The sequence below is a fragment of the Achroia grisella genome, unplaced genomic scaffold (genome assembly GCF_030625045.1).
Source record: "Achroia grisella isolate CSIRO2021 unplaced genomic scaffold, CSIRO_AGI_Agris_v1 utg558, whole genome shotgun sequence".
Classification (NCBI taxonomy): domain Eukaryota; kingdom Metazoa; phylum Arthropoda; class Insecta; order Lepidoptera; family Pyralidae; genus Achroia; species Achroia grisella.
In genome coordinates this window covers 1,061,036-1,087,421 of record NW_026712938.1, presented here as the reverse complement: position 1 = coordinate 1,087,421, position 26,386 = coordinate 1,061,036, and the positions used below count along the sequence as shown (strand labels likewise).

General features: G+C 31.8%; 3 protein-coding genes across 3 annotated transcripts; 1 reads left to right on the top strand and 2 right to left on the bottom strand.

Moving 5' to 3' along the window:
• Positions 1–3,639: 3,639 nt before the first annotated feature.
• LOC131848554 (actin-binding protein IPP-like) lies at positions 3,640–14,939 on the bottom strand. The gene is made up of 10 exons (XM_059198470.1): positions 14,677–14,939; positions 13,853–13,997; positions 12,881–13,019; positions 11,895–12,060; positions 11,437–11,616; positions 7,823–7,986; positions 7,091–7,226; positions 6,371–6,581; positions 5,910–6,130; positions 3,640–5,593 (listed from the first exon to the last, which is right to left on the bottom strand). Exons 1-10 carry the CDS (start codon positions 14,833–14,835, stop codon positions 5,357–5,359), a joined length of 1,758 nt encoding a protein of 585 aa, XP_059054453.1. The 5' UTR covers positions 14,836–14,939; the 3' UTR covers positions 3,640–5,356.
• Positions 14,940–15,309: 370 nt separating this feature from the next.
• Positions 15,310–18,602, top strand: LOC131848549 (lys-63-specific deubiquitinase BRCC36-like). Its single transcript, XM_059198450.1, has 6 exons — positions 15,310–15,421; positions 15,642–15,852; positions 16,596–16,693; positions 16,936–17,046; positions 17,136–17,282; positions 18,374–18,602. The coding sequence occupies exons 1-6, from the start codon at positions 15,317–15,319 to the stop codon at positions 18,497–18,499; spliced, it is 798 nt and encodes a 265-aa protein (XP_059054433.1). The 5' UTR covers positions 15,310–15,316; the 3' UTR covers positions 18,500–18,602.
• Positions 18,515–25,943, bottom strand: LOC131848548 (uncharacterized). The gene is made up of 6 exons (XM_059198449.1): positions 25,662–25,943; positions 25,338–25,572; positions 21,167–21,326; positions 20,603–20,713; positions 19,686–19,841; positions 18,515–18,809 (listed from the first exon to the last, which is right to left on the bottom strand). Exons 1-6 carry the CDS (start codon positions 25,835–25,837, stop codon positions 18,601–18,603), a joined length of 1,047 nt encoding a protein of 348 aa, XP_059054432.1. The 5' UTR covers positions 25,838–25,943; the 3' UTR covers positions 18,515–18,600.
• Positions 25,944–26,386: the final 443 nt, after the last annotated feature.

The following is a 26,386-nucleotide window of genomic DNA, read 5'->3' as shown; positions in this document are numbered from 1 at the left end:
TAATTCATGATGACGAAACTTTTACCAAGTTAATTGCAAAAGTATCCAACATATACAATGTTTATTGTATGTCATTTGCAGAGTGAATTTTATGTAACTCTTCGTTTCATTTATAACGTAGCTCACTTCTTGAATATAACTTCGTCTCGTAACAATTTAATTCGCGTATTTTTTTTAACCTAGGCTTAGGTCTCTTTAACTAATTTTTTATTTCTTGTTTACTATGAACTAAAAACAGTATACCGGAGATATTGTATCTTAACTAGAACTAATTAAGCGATCATATTTATGTATAATATTTCGCAGTGATGTTGAACTTAACATCGTTAGAATTTTAAAATAATTTTAAAGTGTTTATTCCTAGGTATACTTATGGAACAGGGTTATAATATAACATGGTAATTTTGAGTAAAATATTAAGCGTTAGTGTAATGTAATAAATAAAATAACAATAATATAAATTAGGTATATAATAGAAATTTCTGTAAATATAATATAGGTACACTGAAATATAAAAAGTTAAACCATTTATATTGATTGGTCGTTATTATCTTTAAATATTCTTACAGGAAGAACTTAATAGGTAGTATATATTAACATAAGCATGAAGACAACACAAGTAGAAAATAATGTACAAACTACAGACATTCGAGATCTTTTTTTTTTTATTAACTAGAATGTTATACAAGTTGATGGCCCACCTGATGGTAAGTGTTATGACTATTGAAAACCACTATTGAATCACAATTCATTATTTCCATGAGACTTGTGAGTAACTGTACAATATGTGAAATGTGCTTATATGAAAAATTTATGTGTTAACATATGACTTAAACATTTAATTTTCCAGATATAAATTTGGATTCTATAATAAAATTTTATATATATTCTAACAATAAAATAATTCAATAATTTCATTCTTCATAGCTAAATTATAATATTATTATTAAATTTTGTCTATGGATAAATCTATAAATCGATGATTTCGTTTTCCAGACATAAATTCGGATATAATTATAAACCTGAAAGAACGTATTACGACATTTATTCTAGAGCCTAGAGTTAACCAAATGTATCTAATTCAGAAACATACCACGACATTGAAAATATAGTAGAGCTCCAGAGTTGTAAGTTTTGTGGAAATGATTAAATGTGTATAAGCGGTATTATAATCTAGAAAAATGTGTTGTAAAACATATATGGATAGATAAAATGGAATTACTATTTACAAGTGAGTAAATAAGTATATAGAATGTCTATACGGGCACTAAATAAGAAAATTTCGAAGTTGGTACGACGTGATCTCCGATCCTCGAATACACTTTTCATTGAAAAAGCTATTGAGCAGAATCGGGGATCAAAAGTGTTCGTCCAACAAGTAGAAAGACGCCACTTGTCAAAGGTAACCACATCGACAGGTACTGTTACCGCTTCTAAGCCAGAGATTCTCTCGGAAGTCGAGGACTTCTTCGGCGAACTGTATGTCTCACACGTATGTCGGCCTGAATCACTTGCAGGAAATCCCAGGGCTCCTTTGACTCGCCATTACACTGAGGAGATGCCCGAAATTAGGCGTGACGAGATCGTGATGGCTCTTAAACAGCTCAAAAATGGAAAAGCCCCAGGTGAAGATGGGATAACCACTGAGCTCCTGTAGGCTGGAGGTACTCCTGTACTTGCAGTACTTCAGGAACTCTTCAACTCGGTTCTCTTCACTGGGTGAACTCCACAGGCATGGAGTAGGGCCACTGTTATTCTGTTCTTCAAAAAGGGAGACAAAACCCTACTCAAGAACTATCGGCCCATCTCATTGCTAAGCCATATATACAAGCTGTTTTCAAGAGTCATCACGAATCAACTTGCGCGAAGTCTTGACGAGTTTCAACCCCCAGAACAGGCCGGGTTTCGAAGTGGTTATGGCTCCATAGATCACATTCACACAGTTAGGCAGATTATACAGAAAACCGGAGAGTATAATCAACCTCTGTATCTAGCCTTTGTTGACTATGAGAAGGCCTTTGACTCTATCGAGACTTGGTCTGTTCTGGAGTCTCTGCAGCGATGCCAAGTCGACTGGCGATACATCGAAGTGCTGAGATGTCTCTATAACGCTGCAACAATGACCGTCCAAGTACAAAACTAGCAAACTAAGCATATCCACCTGAGACGTGGAGTAAGACAGGGGGATGTTATATCCCCTAAGTTGTTTACAACTGCGTTGGAGGATATGTTTAGAATGCTGGACTGGAAAAATTACGGCATTAATGTTAACGGCGAGAACATCTCTCACTTATGATTTGCTGACGACATTGTCATCATGGCTGAATCGCTGCAGGACTTACAGCAGATGCTGCGGCCTGGCTGAGTCATCTCAACGCATCGGTCTTCGGATGAATTTGGACAAAACCAAGATCATGTTCAATGATCGCATTCGTCCGGAACCGGTTGCCATTAATGGAGTTCCTCTCAAAGTCGTTCAGGGGTATATTTATCTAGGGCAAACGCTCCAACTAGGTAAAAATAACTTTGAGAGGGAGGCCAAGAGGCGAATACGGCTAGGCTGGGCGGCTTTTGGGAAACTTCGTCAGGTCTTCTCGTCGTCGCTACCACAAAGCCTTAAGACCAACGTTTATAATCAGTGCATCCTACCCGTTATGACATACGGTGCCGAAACGTAGACACTGACGATACGACTGGTCCACCAACTCAAAGTAGCTCAACGAGCTATGGAAAGGGCTATGCTTGGAGTTTCTCTGAGGGATCAAATCCGTAACGAAGTAATTCGCCAGAGAACTAGGATCACCGACATAGCTCTTCGTATTTGCAAGTTGAAGTGGCAGTGGGCTGGTCATATTTGTCGTAGAACCGATGCTCGCTGGAGTAGGCGTGTTCTATAGTGGAGACCGCGAATTGGCAAACGTAATGTAGGACGCTACGCAGTTAGGTGGAGCGACGACATACGTAGGGTTGCGGGTAAAAAATGGAGAGAGGGCTGAAGATCGTGCCCAGTGGCGTGCCTTGGGAGAGGCCTATGTCCAGCAGTGGACTGCAGTGGGCTGATGATGATGATGAATGATGAATGATGATGTCTATACAAAAGTCTACTCTGAAGAACATTAAGTAACACTAGTTCTAGGCCGCGGCGCTACTCGTGTAGAATAGGTTTTTTTTAAATCGGTGCAATATTCTTTATTAGAAACAACTGAACAAATAAAAAATAATACGTTATAATAATAATATTACTAACATTGCATTAACAAAGATAGTAGCCATGTGTTGGTAGTTTTATTTTTTATTAATATCATGCAAAACCAACTCTAACGTATCTAAACTGTATAGTTTAATTTTGTTTATGAAAAAAAATAAGCTAACGGCCCATCTGATGGTAAGTGGTAACCATCGTCTATATGAGCTGCACTTTCATTTGTTCGAACTAAGCTATTACGTCTACTAAATGTGTGTTTACCCAACATGTTATGGTTATAACCAACATCCCGACATATTTTGAATTTTGAATGTGTCTGTACTAAATCAATTCATCGGTGTCCCTGGAGAGTAAAAAGCAAAAACTGAACTTAACAGGAATAAATACCGTCTTAAACTTAAACATTTCTAATATAAGTATTTCTAATATAAACATTATTTTCAAACTTTCATATTGCAGTAAACTTTCTGTTCAATTGAATCAATTAAAATTAAATATTCAGAAATTAGTTATATTCCCATTACGTTGTACGGGCAAAAAACATTACAATACTAGGAACTTACGTAAAACCAGTTACAATACATTAAAATACAAATGAAATTACCAATTAATTAAAAAAATACAATTTTATAATATATAATGTATTAAAACAAAAAGATTAAGTTTAAAGGCATATCATTAAGACTATTATTTATTCTCTGGGAGTGCAATACTAGATACTAAGTTATGTGTAGTTATGTATTATATACTAACACCAAGTTTCCACCACTATACATTATATTATGTTTGAATAATAGTTGAATATGCTAATATATAATGTATCAATTATAGTGTATAGATATTTTATTAATCCATTTATAATTTTTTTATGATAAAATATTAAATATGAACGATATATATTTGATGGAAACGAGGGGTTATATAAATCCAAATATAAAAATCAGTCTGTTATTTTTTTTCTGGACAGTGTCTACAAGTGACTTCTTAACAAAAAAAAAAACAATTTATATAGATATCGCTTCTTGATCATAATAGATTCAATTAACATCAACTAGCGTAGATTATACGTATACGTGAGTATTGACACATTATGTTCGACAAAATATAACTAACATCATCGATTCTCGTTCACTGATTTATATACAAGTACGATAGTCACTACATTAACACACTTCTCTATATAAACCTATGACGTATTAACACATTCAATATACCTTAAGAGGAATATAATAATATATTTATCACATGTACTTGTATATAAATATGTATATACAAAGTGGATTTTTGAGATGAGGATGGATTGACATTTACATTCACAGAATTAAAAAAATGTATTTTCATCTATAAAATGGAGTATGGATTTCATGAATATATTATATTCTTACTCTCTCTTCTATTGCTTACTCTTCTACAATAAAATAAAAAAAATTAAATAATTATCATTGATCAGATCCGAATGAACTCCCCATATCAATAAACTGTTAACTTCATGCTTTGAGATATCATTAGAACTTTCTTCCTTTCAGAACTAAAAATTCAGGCTTAATCTCCTTTTGATCTAAATTATGCTATTATATTTCATGATAGATAAAGTAAAGAAAGATTGTGTAATTTATCTATTTTCTTGTTGGTTTTTCTTTAAAATCTATAAATGCTTGTGAAAATATTTCTAAATGTTATGAAAAATTCCGTATGCATTAAAGTATTATATTAACCTCGCCTCAAAAATTTACTTTATATATTACGAAATTAACATTTGTATTGTTTGTATAGCCTCTGTATTTTCTATTATATTTCTCATTACGAAAACTAGATTTACTAAGGAAAATTAGCAGGGCATATTCAGGGTAATCATAGCTATTCTATTTCTTTCTACATTTTTAAAATGAGGTTACTTTATTCTACTTAATAGCTGATTTGTTACAGCAGGTAATTAACTTATTCCTTATTTATGATGTATATAAGTTTGTATTTATTTATATTAGTTGTGTAGTACCATAACGCAAGCCCTGCTAAGCTTGGGACTAGAAGGCGCTGTGTTCGTCCTGTTATTATTATTATATTATTTGTACGTTTGTAACAAATGACTGGTATCATATGCATCCCAGTCGTCGGTATAACTGTAATAGGTGATGATATATCAAACATTTGTCAGAGTAACGCCGCGCCAGCTTCTGCACGAGAGTGCGGCAATGGGGGCCCGGTCTGCCATAAATCCTCCCGCGGGTCATATATCTCGACCGAGGCGAGCATAGTGCGGGCGCGGTAGAAGGCTCTCTCTCCACCGCTCTCGCTGTCTCCACCCGCTACAACTAGCATACCCTCTGCTGCACCTGCGGCGCAACCAGCTCTTGCTTCCTTTAGACTTGACACTTCCTCCCACGCATCCTAAAAAATTACGACAAAAAATTTATCCTTTAAAAATTATAATAATACACTACTTAATTATACTATGAACTACATAAGAAGCAGAGATGTATCAATTATGTTTAAGTAATTAAATCATAACGGAGTTTACTATCTCTGTGAAATATTTTAGTACTAAAAGTTACTTAATAAATTAATATTTAATTATTAATTTATTAAGTATTATCAAAGGAGTACACAGTGAATATTCGGACGGTGCTTAAAAAAGTGAGCTGGTATTAAGTAAAGTATAGAGTATACTGCATTACATATGATAAAAACTAACATTAATACTTACATCATCGAAACTGTATCTTTCCACTGATGTAAGGACAGTTCGCCTCGGAGCATTGCCACCTATAACGTAGAGATAGTTTCCGAGAACAACCGCGGCCGCTTGACTTCTAGGATGTCGCATAGAAGTTAGTGTGTGCCACTTACGCGAAGAGGGGTGATAGCATAGTAAGTCACGGGTATGCCTCCAAGTATGCGTACATCCACCCACAACGTATATAAGACCTGAAATAAGGTTCAGTTTTCAAAATCAACACGAGCAGTCCATATCTCTCGTAGTATAGCATTATAAGAGTACATGTACATTGAGAATTAAAGTTACAAGGATTCATTATACTAATAATTAGAAATGCAACAATGAGTTTGTTAGATTATATAGCATTATTGTTTAACACGATGAAATTGGCCATAATAAGCCATATACGCAGAATTCGAGATTACGACTTACATAGACTTCTTTTTTACCTTCAAAATTGACAACGCCCATTCCAAACCTAGGTTCAGGCATGCGGCCTGTCGACGTCCACTCGTCTGTTACAGGGTCATAGACTTCTACAGATGCTCCCATATCCGACCCCACCCAACCGCCAAAAGCATACAAATTTCCATTCCACCCAGTAAGACCAAATTCACAACGTGCTTCCTTCATCGGTGATATGTTAGACCATTTATCAGTCTAAAACAAAAGAATTTTGATACTTTTATTTAATCCATATTAATTGTATGTAACCCAATTCTAAAAAATATAATTAATATATTTTACAAATAGGCATGTAGAGAATATTTTTTTTGCCTAGGCCCTTATTGTTATAATAATCTCACTTATGCTTACCTTTATTATATTATTATAAAATTATCGGTGTGACAAAAAAAATTACTAGAAAAATCTTGTAATAAAGTACGTAGGTAGGTAAAAGACTATTTTACGCGTATTCACATCTGACTTCGTTAGTGTTGGTAGTATGCAGTCTAGCATCTGTTATATTAGTACATAGTCAGTGTGTAGCTAATTATAGGGTTTCCGATTCTTTGTAAAATAAATAAAAAGAAATATATATTTATCTTTATTAAAAAAAATCAGTTTTAATACTACGTGTGATCAATTAGTAGATATAATTAGTAATATTTCCGACCAACCCTGTATACAACAATAATACATATAATTCAGAGGATTGCTTCACTTACCTGGGGGTCATATACTTCTCCATTCGCAAGTATTTGGCTACCTTGCTCCCCTCCGACTGCGTAAACACGACCACCTAATGTAGCCACTCCAGGTTGGATTCGGGCTATACCCATTGGCGATAGATCCTCCCATTCTCTATATAGAAGAGTAATACGAAAGTTTGTATTATCTTTTACCAAAAAATACAGGAAGAGTAATACAGCGCGAGTGAGACTTAACTACCGCGGTTTCCGAACCGTAATGGAATAAAGCCTTAGTTTAAATCAATATTACAATAAAATGGAATCGCATGTCTTATATTATGTCTGTATGGAGAATTCGAAAGAAGGTTCGGAAGGGCAACCTACGGCCATTTTTACATTTTCCACATGCAGTCAAAAACTGCGCTGACTGAACAGTAATGAAAAAATGTTGTAATACATAAAACAATCCCTTTCCTATAATTCACTTAGGTAGTACTAATATTATGTTAAATTTTTTTAAAATATTATATATCATTCTATTTAATCATTTCCAAAATCTTCACAAGAATTTTATATTTCCACGATGACTCTACATATCCATTTCACATCTTAATTTCAGAGGTTATGGATGATATTGTTTTTAAATTTGGAATATTTTTTAATACTGGAGGAACAGTTAACATTTAAAAACAATGTCATGATATGTAGGCCTAATTGAAAAGGACAACGTTTTGGTTCGGACCACTAAAACATACTTCTATTTTTCACCTTTTGAGCAAGTCGAACTTTAGAACTGAGGATAGTATGTTGTCGGTGGAGAGCGGCGGGTGCTTGGCGTGATCATGACAGGAGCCACCTGCTACCACCAACAGGCGGCGAGCGCGCGCGCGGGGCTCAGCCGCCAGCGACACTAACGCGCCGCGACCAGTTTTCTGAAAATATATAACTTTAGTATTAACAGTGGCAATCCGTGAGGAAGTAGCCATTATTATTGCTAAAAGTTGCATATAGATGGCGTGATTGGTATCGATGGAATTCTTCATAGTTTTGCAAACGTTTTAAAAAACAAAACTGTGTTTACAAAAATGTTTAATCAATTTTTAAAAAGTTATATATACATGTTAAAATGAAATAATGCGTTTAGAAAAGTAATTTTCATATATTTACTCATTTTGTTATTTTCCAGTACTTAATTAATTTAATCAGTGCTAATACGGGGCTCAATGTTTTCAAAATGCTTTCATAGATGGCATTGTTGTCATTTGTATCGGCCTAATTAAATGTCTTTTTTATATTTTCCAATAATAAGCACTTAATATATCATTATTGTAAATTAAACATATAAAAAATTTTTAAGTAAATTAAAAATAGCCGAACAAGCAAGTAATACTATTTCCAATAATACTTATGTATGAAATGTTGTCATATTAAAAATAAATACATGTATTATCGATTTTTTTGAATAATCGATAACAGGATTTTATTACAGCACATTATTCGATGATGCTTTTAATGAGTCGTTGTGAACAGTAAATTTTCATTATTTTGTATTATAGCAGTGTTCCGTTTCAAAGAACGGAATATAGTAGTACATTATTAGTGTCGTTGGTTATTTACATTTGTACTAAAAATCGATTACATAATAATTTAAAATATCGAGTACGAATCGTAGTTGTCTTCGAATACTGGCAAGATTAAAATAGTATTAAAAAAAAAGAGAGAAATCGACCCTAATTCGAATACCATAAAGTTGATTTTCCTTTCTCATTAATATCATAGCAGTTTGTTTTTAACTTGCGTATGACTCTGGTATGATGTTTAACGTGTATTGTTATTGTACATTACAAAAATTATATTTTAATGTAGGTACATACATTTCTTTCATACATTTCATACATGTCAAAAATTATCTTTTAATGTAGGTACATACATTTCTTTCATACATCTCATACATTTCAAAAATTATATTTTAATGTAGGTACATACATTTCATACATGTCAAAAATTATCTTTTAATGTAGGTACATTCATTTCTTTCATACATTTAAAAAATGAACTTTTTATGTAGGTACATAGTACATACATTTCTTTCATACATTTCATACATTTAAAAAATGAACTTTTTATGTAGGTACATACATTTCTTTCATACATCTCATACATTTCAAAAATTATATTTTAATGTATGTACCTACATTTCATACATGTCAAAAATTATCTTTTAATGTAGGTACATACATTTCTTTCATACATCAAAGATATTATTATTGTAGATATTGAAAGTTATGTATACAAGTAATTCTGAATATTATCAAGTTCAAAATAAGCACACATTACTGGCTTAGATAATAGAGTAATATTACTTGTAATAAAAACATTTGTGACACCCATATGTATACATATTACATAGTAAGTACTTACGCCCGTGCCGTGAGACTCATCTAAGCGTACAGCGCATGCGCGTCGTGCGGTAACCGCACCGACGGACCAATAGGAGCGCGCCTCTCGCGCATCCAGAAAGTTCGCGACTAATGGACGGTATAGTAGTAAAGCAATGAGTGTTCCAGTGACATCATTATAATATTTTCTCGTTAAGTTTTATTGTAATATACATAATTTCGTACTAAGTAACGTGTTCCCCCGTTACACATTTCTAACGTGTAACACACATACTGGGCGTGAAAGCGAGACAAACAGACAGAGTTACTTTAGCATTTATAATATTTGTAAGAATATAGCTATTAAAAATAGGGGTTGGTGAAAGACGGGCCAAAATTTAGGCGTGTATGTAACATTATAAATAAATAAAAAATTGTCCATAATACAAAAAAAAAAATTCAGGGTAGGCCACCCCTATGACTTAGGGGTATAAAAAATAGATAACCACCCTACCTCAGACCTAGCAAGTATACATATCAAATTTCATCAAAATGTGGGAGAAATATGGCAACTAACACTGTGATACGAAGTTTATATATAAGATATAGCGGAATTCTCATTAGGGAAAAGAGGGGTACATCGTAGAATACATGAGGTATATACCAGTAAATTCATTGTAGCTAAAACCAGTCTCTTACACATAACGATTGAAATAAAAAATCATATAGCCCGATGTTGATACGTACGAGTATAAACGTATCAAAATCGGGCTATACGATTTTTTATTTCAATCGTTATATGTATAGCGCAGACGCGTTACAACATATCAAAAAAAATAGGCATGGAATGTAAAATAAACCATAACATAATATATACATTGGCACATAAGCCATATCTGCAGGGTATCGGCTAACGATATATTATACCTACACATTTACATTGAATCTTGAATCGTCCCTAATGAGGTACACGATACAGTTACCTACATATCTTGTATATATCTATCTTTGCAAAACAGATGTCATGTAGACTGAATTGACTGCCATCTATTTTCGTGCTTTGTTACTAAGCACCCACTAGTAATCCGAACTGCTTCATATCTAGAGACATCTAGCGGCTACGGCGTCACAATAAAATAGCCCGAAGAATAGCCCGAGTTAGGAAGGAACCATTTTCTTGTATGGGATGGGGTATCTGTATGTAATATTATGTTATCTGTGGTATTAAGAAAGTAAAATTGATCAAATTATTTATGACATTTAAAAATATTTCTACATGACAGTCGTGACGCCACTTTTTCCAATATAGTCAAAAGATAGTACGCTGATACTATATGAAATTCAATATAGAGAATAATCGTAATTATAAAAAGACCCAAGAACAAGAACTAATATAGAACTCAGTTTAAAATTAACGTTCAAAATTTAGAATCTCTTAGGTATGTAGTCCCTTCTAACTGATTACCAAGTCCATTAGCAATATAATAAGAATAACCCTACACCATTTACACAGCGCCACCTAGGCCCAAGCTAAGTGCAGCTTGCATTATGGGTATTAGACAACTGATATAAACACACAGTTTTTGTTTTGTAAATACATTACAAACATAGAAAACATCCAGGCTGATACAAACAATCATACTCATGAATACAAATATTTGCACGATGCGAAGAATCGAATCGGTGACCATCGGAAGTAATGCGATGTGCTAAACCGCTAGAACATCAGTATATCAATAACAACAGTGGTCAAATGTATTTAGTTATATTGTAAATTAAAAATGTTACTTTCTTTGCAAGAGGGTCCGAATTAATTCGTAATTTTCGACTTCCTATTTCTATTTAATGTCCGCAATTTTTAATTTATGATATAATTATTTTAGACATAAAAAATATTAATTATGAGATAATTGTTCGGACCCTCGATGTGATAGATCAATTCGCACTTTATAGATCTTTCTTTTATTTAAGCAAAATTTATTATTAGCATGATTAAATACTAACCATATCTACGCGAACAGTTTTCAAAGCCACTGCGATTGACGGATCTTGTACATTTTTAATGGCTTCATCTAAAATTTGTGGTGAAATTAGTGGCAGTCGTATATGACTCAATACCTCGAAACAGTGACGTCTACGACATGAGGGATCATGCTCTAGCCACCGTAATGCTGGATACAAAACCTATAATAAAATAAGAGTTAATTAATATTAATTCTGTACAAAATATTCCGTGCGTTTCACGAGAAAAAAATGAGAAATACTCTTGAGAACAAAAATCGCATTTCATACACATTGCGGCGGAGTAGAATAAATATATTTTGATATAAGATTTGTCATAATTAAAGTTCTCAATGAAGGAGATAAAGCCGTCTGTACCTGTTCTTTCATATCTATTAGAATATTGTTTGTATTATAAATCCAGATTTATATCGATTAGATTAAAAAACACTCCATTTTACCTCTGCTTCACTGTCTACTTTTAGCTGTTCTGATGATAATAAGGTTATTAATTGTGCCAACGGTAGTTCTAGTAGTTCATCTCCATTGGCAACTATATTCCAATTAGCCTGAGCGTGGCCTAAAGCTTCCTCGGCTAATTCTCTACAGTTATGTGCTTCCGCAAATCTGGAAAGTTCAAAATGTCTATGTCTAAGTTTGCTATTAATGAGAGTTAATGGCCTCATTACTAGCAATATACTAGGTCGGCCACCACGCGGTCGATCTCGCTCTAGAAAACATTGTGATTAAGTTCGTGTGAATTTTCCACAGTGATTTTACTGGCCCAGCCCAGCTGAAGGATTATAGGATGAACCTATAATCCTTCATTGGTGTGCTCGCCAGTATATACAGTTTGCGCAAAGAGGACCTCTTTCACACATGTCTACTTTTATATTTATAGTGTAAGTTAAGGGCTGAAGTATTTGGTATAACATCCGTTTCTAAATTTTTGGTTTGCCGATTGGAATTAAACAAATACTAAGTTTTCAGAAGCTTAATCACATTAATGAAAACCGCACCTAAATAGCGCGCACAAACACACAGACAAACAAACAAATATTTCAACAATTATTGTTTTAGGTTCGTACGTTATTAAATTCCCTGAATAACAGTTTTTCTCATATGTTAATATATGTATTCATATATATTTTTACAATACATGTACATATGATATATGCACAATTTAATTTGAAAAGTGCTAGAGCTGAATTTCTTATTAACTCTTGACTCAAGCAAGTCAAGAGTTTGATATAATTTATTCCGATTTAATATATGGGACTGTAGTCTATAGATTTATTGAATGTTTGCACCATGTGAGTAATCAAATCCCCGGTCATCGAAAGTAAAGCGCTGTGCTAAACCGCTAGGTCACTGAGGCCATGTACAAATCACTAATTTGCAAGTTGTAATCCTACTAATAATAAAGTTAGAAATATAATTTACCGACCTGAAAATACCTAGAGCATTTGAAGGGTGCAGTTCTCTTCTCAAATATTCTCCACAACCTGTGACAAGTTCTCGGAGTTGCAGCATATCGGCAGCAATTAATAAATGCTGCACTGTGGCTTTGTCAATAATAACTTCACCTTTAAACAAGTTGCAGTTTATATGACACTAATATAATATAGTATAAATGTATATACTAAACTGGCATACTGACTGAAAATAAATAGACCATTATAGGGCACATGTTCCTACAAAAATAGTACATGCCCCTACTAGGATATTTTGTTGGTTGATGCATGGTGTGATGTCAGGGTCATGACAATTCCACTATTTGGAAAACAAACTATTATACAAAGTAAAGATTAATATAATCTAATAAACAACAACATACTTCTCTGAAAGTTTGTTACATATTTGCATGTATTGCAAGCTTGACTGAGTGATGCTATAAACCCCGAGCCAGACCTCATCAATAATTTCCTCTGCTTAAGATAAAAAAAAATGTTATGCTGTTCCTCCACCTATCTACAAAACCGCAAGTGACATTCAGTATGTTCTCTATTACATTTATGTACAAATTAAATTTGACAATAGAATTATTTTCTGGCTTCTAGGCAACAAATAGAATACCTTTTACCAATGTTGTCTCTGAAGGGTAGTAGCATATGCCTTAAAAGATTAATTTTATTTGTTATCAATGTTTCCATTACCAGAGAGGAACACAGAAATTTGTAGACATAGGAAGTTTATTTTCTCAATTAATCTATATTAATTTTATATGCTAAAGAAAATGGATTTTGTTATGAAAAAATAATCTATGGAACTGTTTGAAAGGTATATTATTACAGAGTGACATATTAACAAGGTGTAAAATTATGAGCACATTCAGAATTTTGCCCACTATTTAGTATGGGTACTTTCAAATATTTGGCACATACTTAGTCAGGGGTCAATGCATATAGACAATGTATACCTGTATAAATGAAGTCAATTATCATAGGTAATATATCTGGAGGTACACTAGGAAGTGCAACATGATTCTTTTGACTTTCTTCCAAGCCCACACTGAACATTGCATCGAAGTATGCACAGCTTGCAGCTAAAACCACCCGATGCGCCTACAAGAAAATAAATTTAAAGTACAATGTCTTGGTGAGTCACATCTTTGACAATAATTAGGATAACAATAAATTTTCAAGTGCTAAGCTGCAATCCATAAATTTTATTCAGATTAGTTTTAAATGGATAACCCAATGGATTGTGCATCAATATGCACAATCCATAACCAACAATAGATTTGAATAATACAGTATTTAATAAGAGTCTAGTTTTAAATGGCAAATGGTAATTCATTATATCAAATTTTGCAAAAACTGCAGGCATTTTGCTTTATATTAATTCAATATAAGGGGCCCATGTGAAATTACTATCAATAAGTATGCTAGGGCAAGTCAATGTTTGGCCATTTAGAATTGCATTTAGTAAAGACAGAATGCAAGCATGAGTATGGGCTATTAAATTTGGAATGAAGATACATTTAATATAAGACAATTTTAGTTTTCTTACTATTTGATATCACTTCTATGTTGTGACACCACATATTTAGACTGTTTAAATGTTTTTACAATGATTGATTGATTTTATTGAAATCATTACACGCAATAAGTAGACAAGTGTCAGCAGCAAACTGATAGGAAATGCATTAAGCTATGTATATTTTATTATAAATTCAGTCAAGTTTATCTTTACCAATTTTTTATATAAAGTTGTCATAATAATATATGATGTACACGTTACCTTTATAATTGTTTTCCCTGATATAAGGTCTATATCACAAAACCTTCCGTCTCTTTTAAAATGTTGCAAATTTAATGATATTTTTGTTGCATAGTCTCGACACTTGTATGGTCGCGCTCCATCCTTATTTGAACATTTATCATAAATATTTGCCGTCATAGTGTTATTAATATAATTTAAAAATGTAGCAGTAAGTGAATTTTTGTAAACAGAAGAAATAAGACTATTATAATAACATAAGGAAAGAAAATAAACTAAGAATAAAAATTATGGTGTCAGACTGTCAGATCATTATAAATGTCATCGTTATCTTGATGATTGCTGTCAGTATCACGGTGACAATATTTGCGACTATAATACATAATTAACTAATTATAAATTACTTATGTTACATTTAAAAAAAGTTATAAATCTGTCCTAACAAGTTTTCTACTTTATATTTGGCTAATGTACTTAGTGCCGATTTGCCGAGATACATTTAAAAACTGTGACGGACTGCGGAATCATAGCACAGAGTATATTAGATATTGTCATAACATGTCTGTTCTGTGCAGAGTACATTTCATTTCATTGTGTTCACGAACTTGTTTGTGTACATGGAAATGTATGCTATATATTCTTTCTTAAATTCTAAAAAATCATGACTCTAAACAAAGTGTTACTGTCCACTGATGTTGCATTAGTATGTGTACAACATGCATTATCAACTGAAAAGGAAGAAATAATGGGACTACTCATAGGAGAAGTATGTGTTAAGCAATTGATTACCCCTGAGCAATCATCTAGTATACTCCGTATCTATAGGTTTTAGATAAAACGTAAATGAAAGGATTATTGATTGATTTTGTTTACCTAAGCTAATAATTACTGTGTTATAGTTTAGAAGGTTTGAAATCATTGAAGACTATTCTACAGATTTGAACGCAGCTATCTTTAAAAACAAATCATTTTTGATATTATTATAGGTCCACAACAATGGTAATACGGTATCAATTGTGTCTTCTGTCATCTTAAGACGATTAGATAAAAAACCAGACAGAGTGGAAATATCAGAGGAACAGTTGGTGCAAGCAACTTTTAAAGCAGAGGCATTAGCAGCTGAAGTAGGACGACCACTGAGAGTTGTGGGCTGGTATCATTCTCATCCACACATAACAGTTTGGCCATCACATGTTGGTAAGAAATAGTAATGTCCAGTGAGCCAGGAACAGATTCTAATGCTGAATGTAGTCTCAGTAACTTATAAAATGGTAAAGATAGACATATTATGAATCCTAAAGAATGTCAGCTGCTATTCTGATGGTTACTTGAGTAGCACCCTAGCAGACATGTAAAAGAACAGTCAAGACAAAGACAGTCAATTCCCAATTCAAATTATAGTTGAACCTATATTTAGAGTAAAAAACATAGTCAATTGGTTGAAATGTGATGAATTATCTGCTAGCTGATAGTAAATGTACAAAAAATCTGTTATTTTTTCACACTAGAAAATATGTCAGATGTTACTACTATTACTATTTGATACATTATTTTAGAAAAATGAAATGGTTAGCTGGCTGTAGCATGGTCGACAGATAGTCAGCTGGTTTGAAGTTCTATAAAGACAGTGGTGTTTCATAATATGCTCACAAGATGGTATATCAAAGATATGTTAACAATTTTAGGACTATAATGAGAAAGTAAATTCATCAACATTCTTACATCATCTTGTACCTACATAATTAAAATCATTTTTATATTTATTGTATAAGTAGTTGAGCTGTGGACAAAATTGTAACGGCAGCTAAATAGAATTTATAAAAATAATCATGATAATTTTTCCATTCTTTAATATTAGTTACTATAATATGTGAACATTAAACAAATAATTATTAATGATTTAAGTAAATTACCTAAATATGTCATGTTTATTTTCACAGATCTTGCTACACAATCAATGTACCAGAGGATGGATTCCAGTTTTGTTGGCATAATATTTGCAGTATTTCTTACAGAACAGTCATCAAAAGCACCATCGGTAACAAACACTAATAAATTTGCAAGTCAGGCATACAAGGTACATACTTGACATCCTCTTTTCTAAGGAAAACAGGCATTAAAAACAGAAAAATGGAGTTATTTCAGTATGTTGCTTCGAAAAATGGATGTTATGGCTGTGCTCTGTTTGCACGACCTGATTATGGCTAGGTTTATAAATAATATGTTTATTCCTAAAATTATTATAAGTACATGTAACTACATATTTTATTATTTCTCCAGGTACAAATTACATGCTTCCAGTCTCATAATGAAGGTTCAACTCAAAGTAGAAGAGAAATTGAAATGAAAATAATAAATGACAATGATTCTTTATTATTAAATAACTTCGAAGTAAGTACCTACGGAAGTAGTAATTTTATTAAAACATTGACACATATAATTGTAAAATTAGGTGTAATTAATTTAATTTTTTTTATAAGACACTAACTCAACTGCCGGCAATCTTGAAAGAAGAAGAAGATGAAGCCTATAATAATGAAGTTGGTCAAAGTGAAACAGACGATATTATTAACAAACAACATAATGCCGCCGTAAGAACTATTGCAATAGGACATATAGTTGAAAAGGTACCTATATTATTTCGATAGTCAAAATTACATGAAATCCATACATAGTGTTTATAAATTAAATAAAAAAATATGGGTTCACTCAGTTTGTAGAAATATTTTTTTTATCATAATATGATACTGTTGAAATCCTAACACGCCCTTTTTACGCCTAGATAGTGTATGTGAGTCAGCAAACTGTGATTTAGGTAGAGGAGGAGATACCTAATAACGTATTTAAGACTTATTTATTATTATTGAACGTTTTACAGTTTGTTTGAAATTGAAATGGCTTTTGCATTACACTCAGCTATGAGTGATGTGCAATACCTCGCATCCGTTGTTGTAATTTGGTTAGACATGAGCAAAAAAAACAATAACAAAAAAACATCTTAATGAACTTAATCCTCAGGAATGGTAACGGAGGAACTTATATATCAGCCAAATAGATGTCTTGTATATTGATAATGTTATCTGTGCTTCTATTGACTTCAAATGCTTATGGCTTTCACATAATCAGCTTTAGTAAATAGCTACCACCATTCTTACTTTCTTATACCTGATATGATGTGGCAATGTATACATTGTTATTGATCATACCTACAAGACATTAACATATTAAACCTTAGAAACAATAATATCATACTCATACTCAATTTATGAAATTATTCTTGTTGATGATTGGAAGTTACAACTTTACATTATATGTGCCATCAACACCAATATCAATTTAATACATACCTTACTAAATGTGTTGTGATATTTATAATATTACTCAATCTAATTGAAAAAACAAACTTAATTAAATACATAGGTTTAACATACAAATATTAAATATATATTTTTCAGTTCGAGATTTGTTATTCTTGTGTTTAACTTATTAAAATCATTTTTAAATTCAATTATAAATGGTATATAGCATTTTAATTCTTTGGAATGCTTTAACAATTTGCCTATATTCTGCCAAACTAGTTGTCCTTTTTGAACTAGCAAATTGTTTATGTAAGGCATAAATCTAATATGTTTGTTATTGGTGTCTTGTTTACATACCAGGCCACATTTTGAGTGCCTTTATTCTTAATCTTGATTAATGATTTTAATCATTGTTTCAGATGTCTCGACCAATGTTAGAGGGTCTTGTTTCACGAAATGAGCTCAATAATGTACGATTACAAGCATTGAAAAAACAACATCAAGAACTAATGTCTAAGTTGGAAAATATGTCCTGTAATAGTTAATACTATGGGTGCCTAAAAAATTAGCTTTGAACCATAATTAAATTAATATGTTACAGTCTCAGACTTGTGGCGACTTCATAAAAAACAATAAAACAAAATTTTTACATCAAATCTGTTTTGTCAATCATTTCAAAACCGTCCGATGAGTCCATACTTGATACACGGTTTCTTTTATTGTCTTCAGTCCTAGAATAAACTATCTTAGTCACTGCTCCAGTAAAATTCCACAGAGCATTATAAGCAGTACTGCTCCATGTATCAGAAGGCTGAATAACTTCTAAAGTTGACTGTAGTTGTCCTTTTTGTTTTTCTAAAATCAACATGAATATGGTATCAATGTGGGTATCTATAACATTGACAAAAAATGTCATATATAAGTTGGGTCTAAATTCCCCAGTTGCAGTGCTGACTTTGGGCTACACATTGAGAGTAAGTCAAGATTCCTTAGTAGGTAGTAAAGATACTAGGTATTTATAGGAATTTTTATAGAATACTTAAAACATGAAATCGATATTTTAAGAAAGCAATTTTTTTCATAAGTTTCTTCAATTGAGAATATATACATAACTTCTTTATATGTAAAAACTAAAAGGACAAGCTTTTATGAGGCCATTTATGCAACACGCTATAATTTTATACTAAATAAATTGAATCTCATTATAGTCAACTGGACTAATTATAAGGGACAGGAAAAGTAACTTATGCTTGATAATTGATTTGATAACTAAAGAAACATGTGTATAGGGTATTAGGTATTTATCTAACTAAATTAGCAGTCTGTCTCCGTACCATTTGGCAAACCAGCACCCTACTCACAGATATGTTGATGGTACGGTATGCGTTATTATTATATTATAATTAATACAGCAGTATAGTTCAACTACTGATTTGTAGCTTTACACCTTGCATTATCGTAAATATGGCTTTATAAGAGGTCATGTCATATATTTGTTGTTTGTGAACATAATCTGCATGTAAATAGACATTTATAACACAGAAGAAATCTAGGCTAGTAGCTGATATAATATCCTAAATAAAAGGTATTACAGGATGGCCTCTTCATGTATAATTAAATACACTATCTGAGAATGAATAGCCCATTATAATCTTTGCTGTAATGTCTTATTACTGTAACAGAGTTTATTTACTATAAGCCTATTATTTTGAGAATGGAAAACAACATTACCTATAGGTATATATTCATCTTCACTAGAGTCTGATGTTTCAACATCTCTATCAAGTGTTTGCATTTTTTCTATTGACAAATTTGTGGCTAGAGAACTACTGTTTTCGGAACTGTCACTGGTTTCATCATTTGATAAATCAACTGGCTTCCAACAATCTGCAAAAATAATTTTTAAATCTTTTTTTATTTTAAAGAAGAAAAGAACCGTAATCGTTTGTGGCGGTATATAATATATAGCGCATCTATACTCTCGTAAAGCATACACATACACAGAATGAACTGGCGAAATTCAATAGTTAGTACAAAAATATGGAACAATTTTCCTCCACAATTACGCCAGATAAATCACTAAAAGGAAAATTATCCTAGAAAGACCGAGAAAAACAACCCCTGGATTGCAGTGACAAAATCTCGATAATATGTAAGTTTTTTGTATAGGTGAAGTATGTATATAATATTACTGTTGGCAATAAATAGACTTTATATTATTAATAAATTAATCCGAAAATGCGATCGAATGGCCAAAGGAACCGCAAGAATGCATTGCTGTACAGGTGGCTTGAAAAGAGAAAAGGTTGGTTCTTTACCGAACTGTACAATATCACATACTCTTGACTCTTATTATTATGATTGTAGTGAAGACACGACGCAGCATACATAGAATACCCAGAGTGAGCCGAAAGTCGCAATCGTCGTCGAAGAGAAACTCTGTCGTTGCTGGTTATAGAAAAATGATCGACACTGAAGTAAATTGTCTTATTGGATTTGGGCAAAGAATATAACAGTATTTTCCGCAAAGAAGAATATGTCGTAACATCTTATTTTGCTCTTTTCCAAGTAGTGTTAGTTTACCATCCATTGCTATGGATTGGTAAACTAACACTACTTGAACTGGAAAGACTAGCTACATAACATACCCAAACTTTGACGTTCATCAGTAACTATAGTACACTCTGGTTCAATTGACAGCAGGTTTATATCAACTTCAGATACTTCTGGAATTAGACCCTCCAACTCTGCTTCTGATTCTATATAAAAAAAATTAAAACATCACTTAGTGCTTTTTAACAGAATTAGATTTAATATTTATTTTGAGACGATTTGATAAATCCATGACACTATTTTGCGATAAAAGTTTCTAGATTATGAAATAGTAAAGGCGTAATTAAGTTATATAGATAGTTGGGTTTAATTTTTAATATCAACACAAATAGACATTACAGGGTGTAGATATGACTATATCAATAGTATAAAACAACTAAGTCACTGTCCACTTAATTTTATTATAAAGAATGCTTGGTTCTCATTAAAAAGAACAATACAGCATATTTTAGTAGGTATATAAATAATTTTGATATTTTGAAAATGTTGCATTTAAAATTATAATAATATATCACTTTCTTTTATCTAAAATGGCCATAGTTGGAAATATTCTCCAGAAGTTAATACAACAAGGAATTTTGTATTAATTAAATATTTACCTGCACTCTGTTGAATCTTTTTCACTAATTTTAGTATCGGCGGTGTCAGTTTTTGAAATAGCAGCAGTAACATACATAATATGTAAATTAAGAGATAGCCACTTATATATTTCCCTAACAGGAAAATTACACTCAAAATTATGTTGACCAGCAGAAATGCCTGAAACACATGAATAAAATAATTACCATGTATTCTATGTACAATCACGATGTTGAAAAGACCAAAAGTGTTATTAGTTTAATGACTAATTACACATCATGTTTGATGCTATTTAGTTAAATTGGTAAACTAACAATTCAATAAAAGACATGCCTAGGGGATAAAAATTACTTCATGAATTCATATTTTTACCCCAGCCTATGATTATAAGGTGATTCTTAGAATCTTTTATGCAGCAGTTCGGATGCACCAACATGATTGTAATTTCATAAAAGTGTCAATATGATGGTTGTGAGGTAAGTGCTGTTCTCTATTTCTGACTAGTCTTCCATTGCCTTTCTCAAAGTTTGGTATTGCAGTGATGACTTCAGCAGCGGAACACATTGCCACTTGTATGTCCAAACCATATGTATATGTGTGCAGCTTTTATATGTGTGGTATTAGAGATTTCACTTAACACATCTAGCAAATTTTCTTGATGTATCACTATAAATTTTAATAGATACAATATTCTCAAATTGTTCACTTATTTCCTTAGTTCAACTCCATACCACTACTGATTGTATATGAAAATATTAGTTCTTTTTTCATTCTATTTTATTTAATTTTAACTATTTATATTGTTGGAGACTAGAGAGATAGGTCTTCCTAAAGAGCTAAAGACCAACTAGATGTGAAGTGCCAAATTATGCCTACACATTTGAAGAGCATCATGGATATTACATTATCCTGTGATCACAGATAGTAACCCTTATGCTTTGTCAGTCCCAAGGACTAAGGTGTCATAGCTCCAAATTCTGTAAGGTTATTTATTATCTTTTTTAATGTGATTTCTTCAAGTTGGCTTTCTGTTAAAATGCATTTCCAGATTTCCTGCGGCTTTTTGTGGTACTGAAGGAAATTTTATCCAAGACAACTGGTGGGTAGTTTTCTTTTTTAAAAGTAAATGTAATTTAAATTGATTATACAATGCTAACTGTAATTTTCAACATATTGAGCCGGGAATTAATTGTATTAGGATGAATACTCACTTGCTATACCTGAGTTTATATTAGCTGTAAATGGAGTTATTTTCTGAATATGTTATTGTTATTTAAGTAGGTAAATCCGCTCTATAAACTGTATACAGTACAAGAATAAGACAGAATAAAATATTAGATCCTTGTAGTATCCTTGGCATAACCATTCCTTAGGATTTTATAAACTCAAATATTGAATGTAGCATGGGCCAAAAACAGATTTTCATCAACTACAGTATCAGTTTTTTGTAATAGGCTGATACTTATTATTTAATCCAAGAAATACTGTAGGTGAAGAATGCTATTAAATAGTATTGTTAATTAGACAATTGCTTTTCATTTCATTTATTTTAGAACTACAGTAGTTCAGCTGTATCATGTCTAAAATATCTTGCAGAGCCACTGGTCATAGTGACCTTACTATTTGAGTGGTAGCTTAAATTTGACCAAAAACTCTTTCTTGTTGGTACTCAATCTTTGATATTGGTATCAGAACCATTGGGTTCCAATACACCCTGTTAGTAATATGCATATATTTCAAATACATAAGATTTATTTGCAGCATTTTAGAGACTTTTTTATATAACTAGATTAAACAATTAGTAGTAGCAAAGTTAAATAATCTTAGTGCAAGTATTACTTTGTTACATTTGAAAACTTATATAATGTCTAGTTGTCATTATCCACACTCTGCTAATATAAATTTTGTATTTATTTATCTGACTTAAATCTTTTATCGCATTAGAACTTAATGAAGAGGAAATTGCAAATTAAAATTTAGATTTGCATCTGCATTGACAAGCTCCTTTTCTAAGCTTATGATGGGTATTTTTATGTGGGTATTCAGTTACCCACAGCTTGTGCATACCATTGGAGAGGTAAGTTATGACTGTTGCTTGGCAATGTTACTTTTTATCCCCCATCTGGAAACATGTAAGGTGGGCCTAGCAGAAGTAACAAGCAATTTACCATCACCATGAACCTTGTCAGATCACAATGCTAATAAATCAGGTCAAAAATAGTAACATTATCTCCATTTAAATTTTTAAAAGAACTACATAGATTTCAACTATATGATAAAATTCATATATGTAGCTATACATTTCTTTTGTAACTGATGTCATTTTGTTGACTTATAATTTAATGTAGTTATTAAACAAGATCATGAAGAATATTTAATAAATATATATATATATATATATATATATATATATATACAGTGGTGGACGCATAATTAGAAACACTACCAACGGTTCTTGACATTATGTAAGATACTTCACCCAATCATTTTTATTTTGAAATAAAACAATAAATAGGACAACAATATTTTCACGATTCATCATTTATTGGAAAAACAATATAAATCCCACTACACTAGAGCAGTTTCAATTTTACGTTACGAACAAACATTTAAATCAGTTTTTAGGTACCAGCAATAGTGGTCAACTAATTAGAAACAACAACAAACAAGTATAAAAAACTATTTTTTTAAAGAATTAGTAGTTAGTATTGTTTTTTACGAAATAGCTACTACCCACAGCCTACCAATAGTTACAATTAATATTTAGTGGCGTATTCCTTATTTTCAATAACAGCACTGCAAGGACATGGCATTGATTCAATCAATTTCATACATTTTTATAGGGGGGTTGAATTCCATGCATCAACTAATGCTTCATGTAGTTCGTTTTGACTAGTGTTACGTTAGTTTAAGACTTTCTTTTTAACAATATATCAAAGATTTTTATCTGGTTTAAATCCTGACCATTTGCTGGCCAGTCTAAAACGGATATACGCTGCACTAAGGAAACATTTGACGCTATTAGCCGTGTGTTTAGGCTTATTCTCATGCTGAAAGATCCAGGTTACAGACAAATGATCGTCCGAGTAGAGAATCATTGTGTACTTTAACATATTTTTGCGTTGACATTGATTATTATATCTTCAATCTTCCGAACGAGTCCAACTCCATATTCGGAAAAACATCCTCAAACTTTAATATTACCGCCACTGTGCTTGACTATTCCCCTTGTGTATTTATAATTAAAAGCATTGTTTACAGGATATCTAACATAGCAATTTCCATCGGAATTTACCATATTTATTATTGTTTCATCTAAAAATAACGAGATGTGAGAAATATCTTGTCAAGACTGATACGCCGAAGATCATCAGGCAAAAAGACTTCATTTTTAATCTGGTTGGAGTCTTTAAATCGATCTTTTTTAGTAACTCGGACGATTAGCATGACTTCTTTGAGAGAGGATTTTTTTGGCTGAGCCTCTCTAAGAACATTTTCAATAGTATCATGATAGCCATGTGTTTTATAATAATCAATTGCATTAAAAACTTTCTTAATAGAACAATTTAAATGCTCAGCTATTCTTCTGTACGCCCATTTATGATCTACATGTAAATTTACAATTATTTGCCTAGTTGACGCATCACTTTTATTTTGCCCATTTAGAACAAAATACAAATCAGATTAAATTTTGAATTGCCGCCAAATTAATAGAAAAAGGCAAGAAAGAAATGTTATTCTTCGATTCCAAAGAAAGAACGATATATTAATGCTTTTTTTTAAATGTTTCCAAGGTGTTTCCTAATGGTTCCCATTAGGTGTCCAAGCAGCAAGTAACAGAAAATGAACTTCTACATACGTAAGACTGATTTTGTAATTGATACTAAAATATGTTTTATATTTTATCTATTTAATGAGTTTTTAATTTGAGTGGCTATATTATTGCATGATTATTAATTATTGAATGTATATATTTTTTCCGATAATTTGTATGTTTAAGTTATACTTTCTTTATTCATAAGAAGTGTTTCTAATTATATGACCACCACTGTATATAGTTTTAGGTTTGCCCTAAAGTTTCCTGTTTACTGCCAAAACAAAAACAGTAACTCAAATTTTACAATTGAACTAGAAGTTCCATCAAACAATAAATGTTATTATGATGCAATAACTAGTATATAAGTAACTAACCTTTGTTGGATTTTTTTCCCTTAGATATATGAAATTGGTCCATTTCTTTTCAAAGAATTTGTTAAACTGATGAAAAGTTGTCCTTATTTTATTTCCATCATTAACTACAAGTTTTTTTAAAAATGTAGTCCTATGTTTATATTTTAACCAGGTTTCCAATGCATCAATTGATATAATAATAATAGAAATGTAAAGAATAAATTCAAAACAATTTATTTGCTGTCGAATACATAATCTGCAATTAAAGAACGGTTTTAGCGAAACTTAATAAAATAAAACGTCAATAAAATATTGTCTTACTATTAAAATCAGCGATCTACTTACAGTAAAATTAAATTATAAAAGAACACAAAAGACAAAGACAACCAAATTTTTTTCCAAAATATCAGATCTTCAAGTACTGCAATAAACAATGAGAAACTATAGGTTGTTTGAATATTCCAACATTCGGAGGTTGCTTTGGAACCCCATTTTAACTTGTTTCTTAAAGTTGCAAACATCGATGACTTGTAAAATCTGATATTGAAATATTACTGTAGTGATCAAGTGAGCAAATAAAATAAACACTAGGTTTTAATAAATATTATTAAAAGTAGTAATGCGTAAAACTAGATGACAGAGGAATGACATTTGACAAAGTTAATGACATTTAGACTTGTAGCCACTAATCACTACTTTCATTATTACTTTTTGTCTATAAAACGTTTTTCGTTGCCATAGAAAAAGTGCAACTTTTCAGTATTTTTATTTACCATAGCTCTACTTTAAACCGAAGTTTTTATTACAAAAGGTCTTGTTACTCTTTCATTTTAATAAATAAAGGATTAATGACTTAACACTCTGTTCTGCCAATTCCGTCTGTATATCGGTGATCTTTTCTATTTTTTAAACTACACAAGAGTCTTGTGACAAGACTAACGCTGTTTTATCGCTCAATTTGGTTCTCAAACTTTTTGAGCTTCCAACTTGTGACAGGGAAAAGCAGGAAATTGGGTCTCATTTTTAGGGCCTGTATAGATTTTTTTAATTTTATACAACGAACTAAGGAG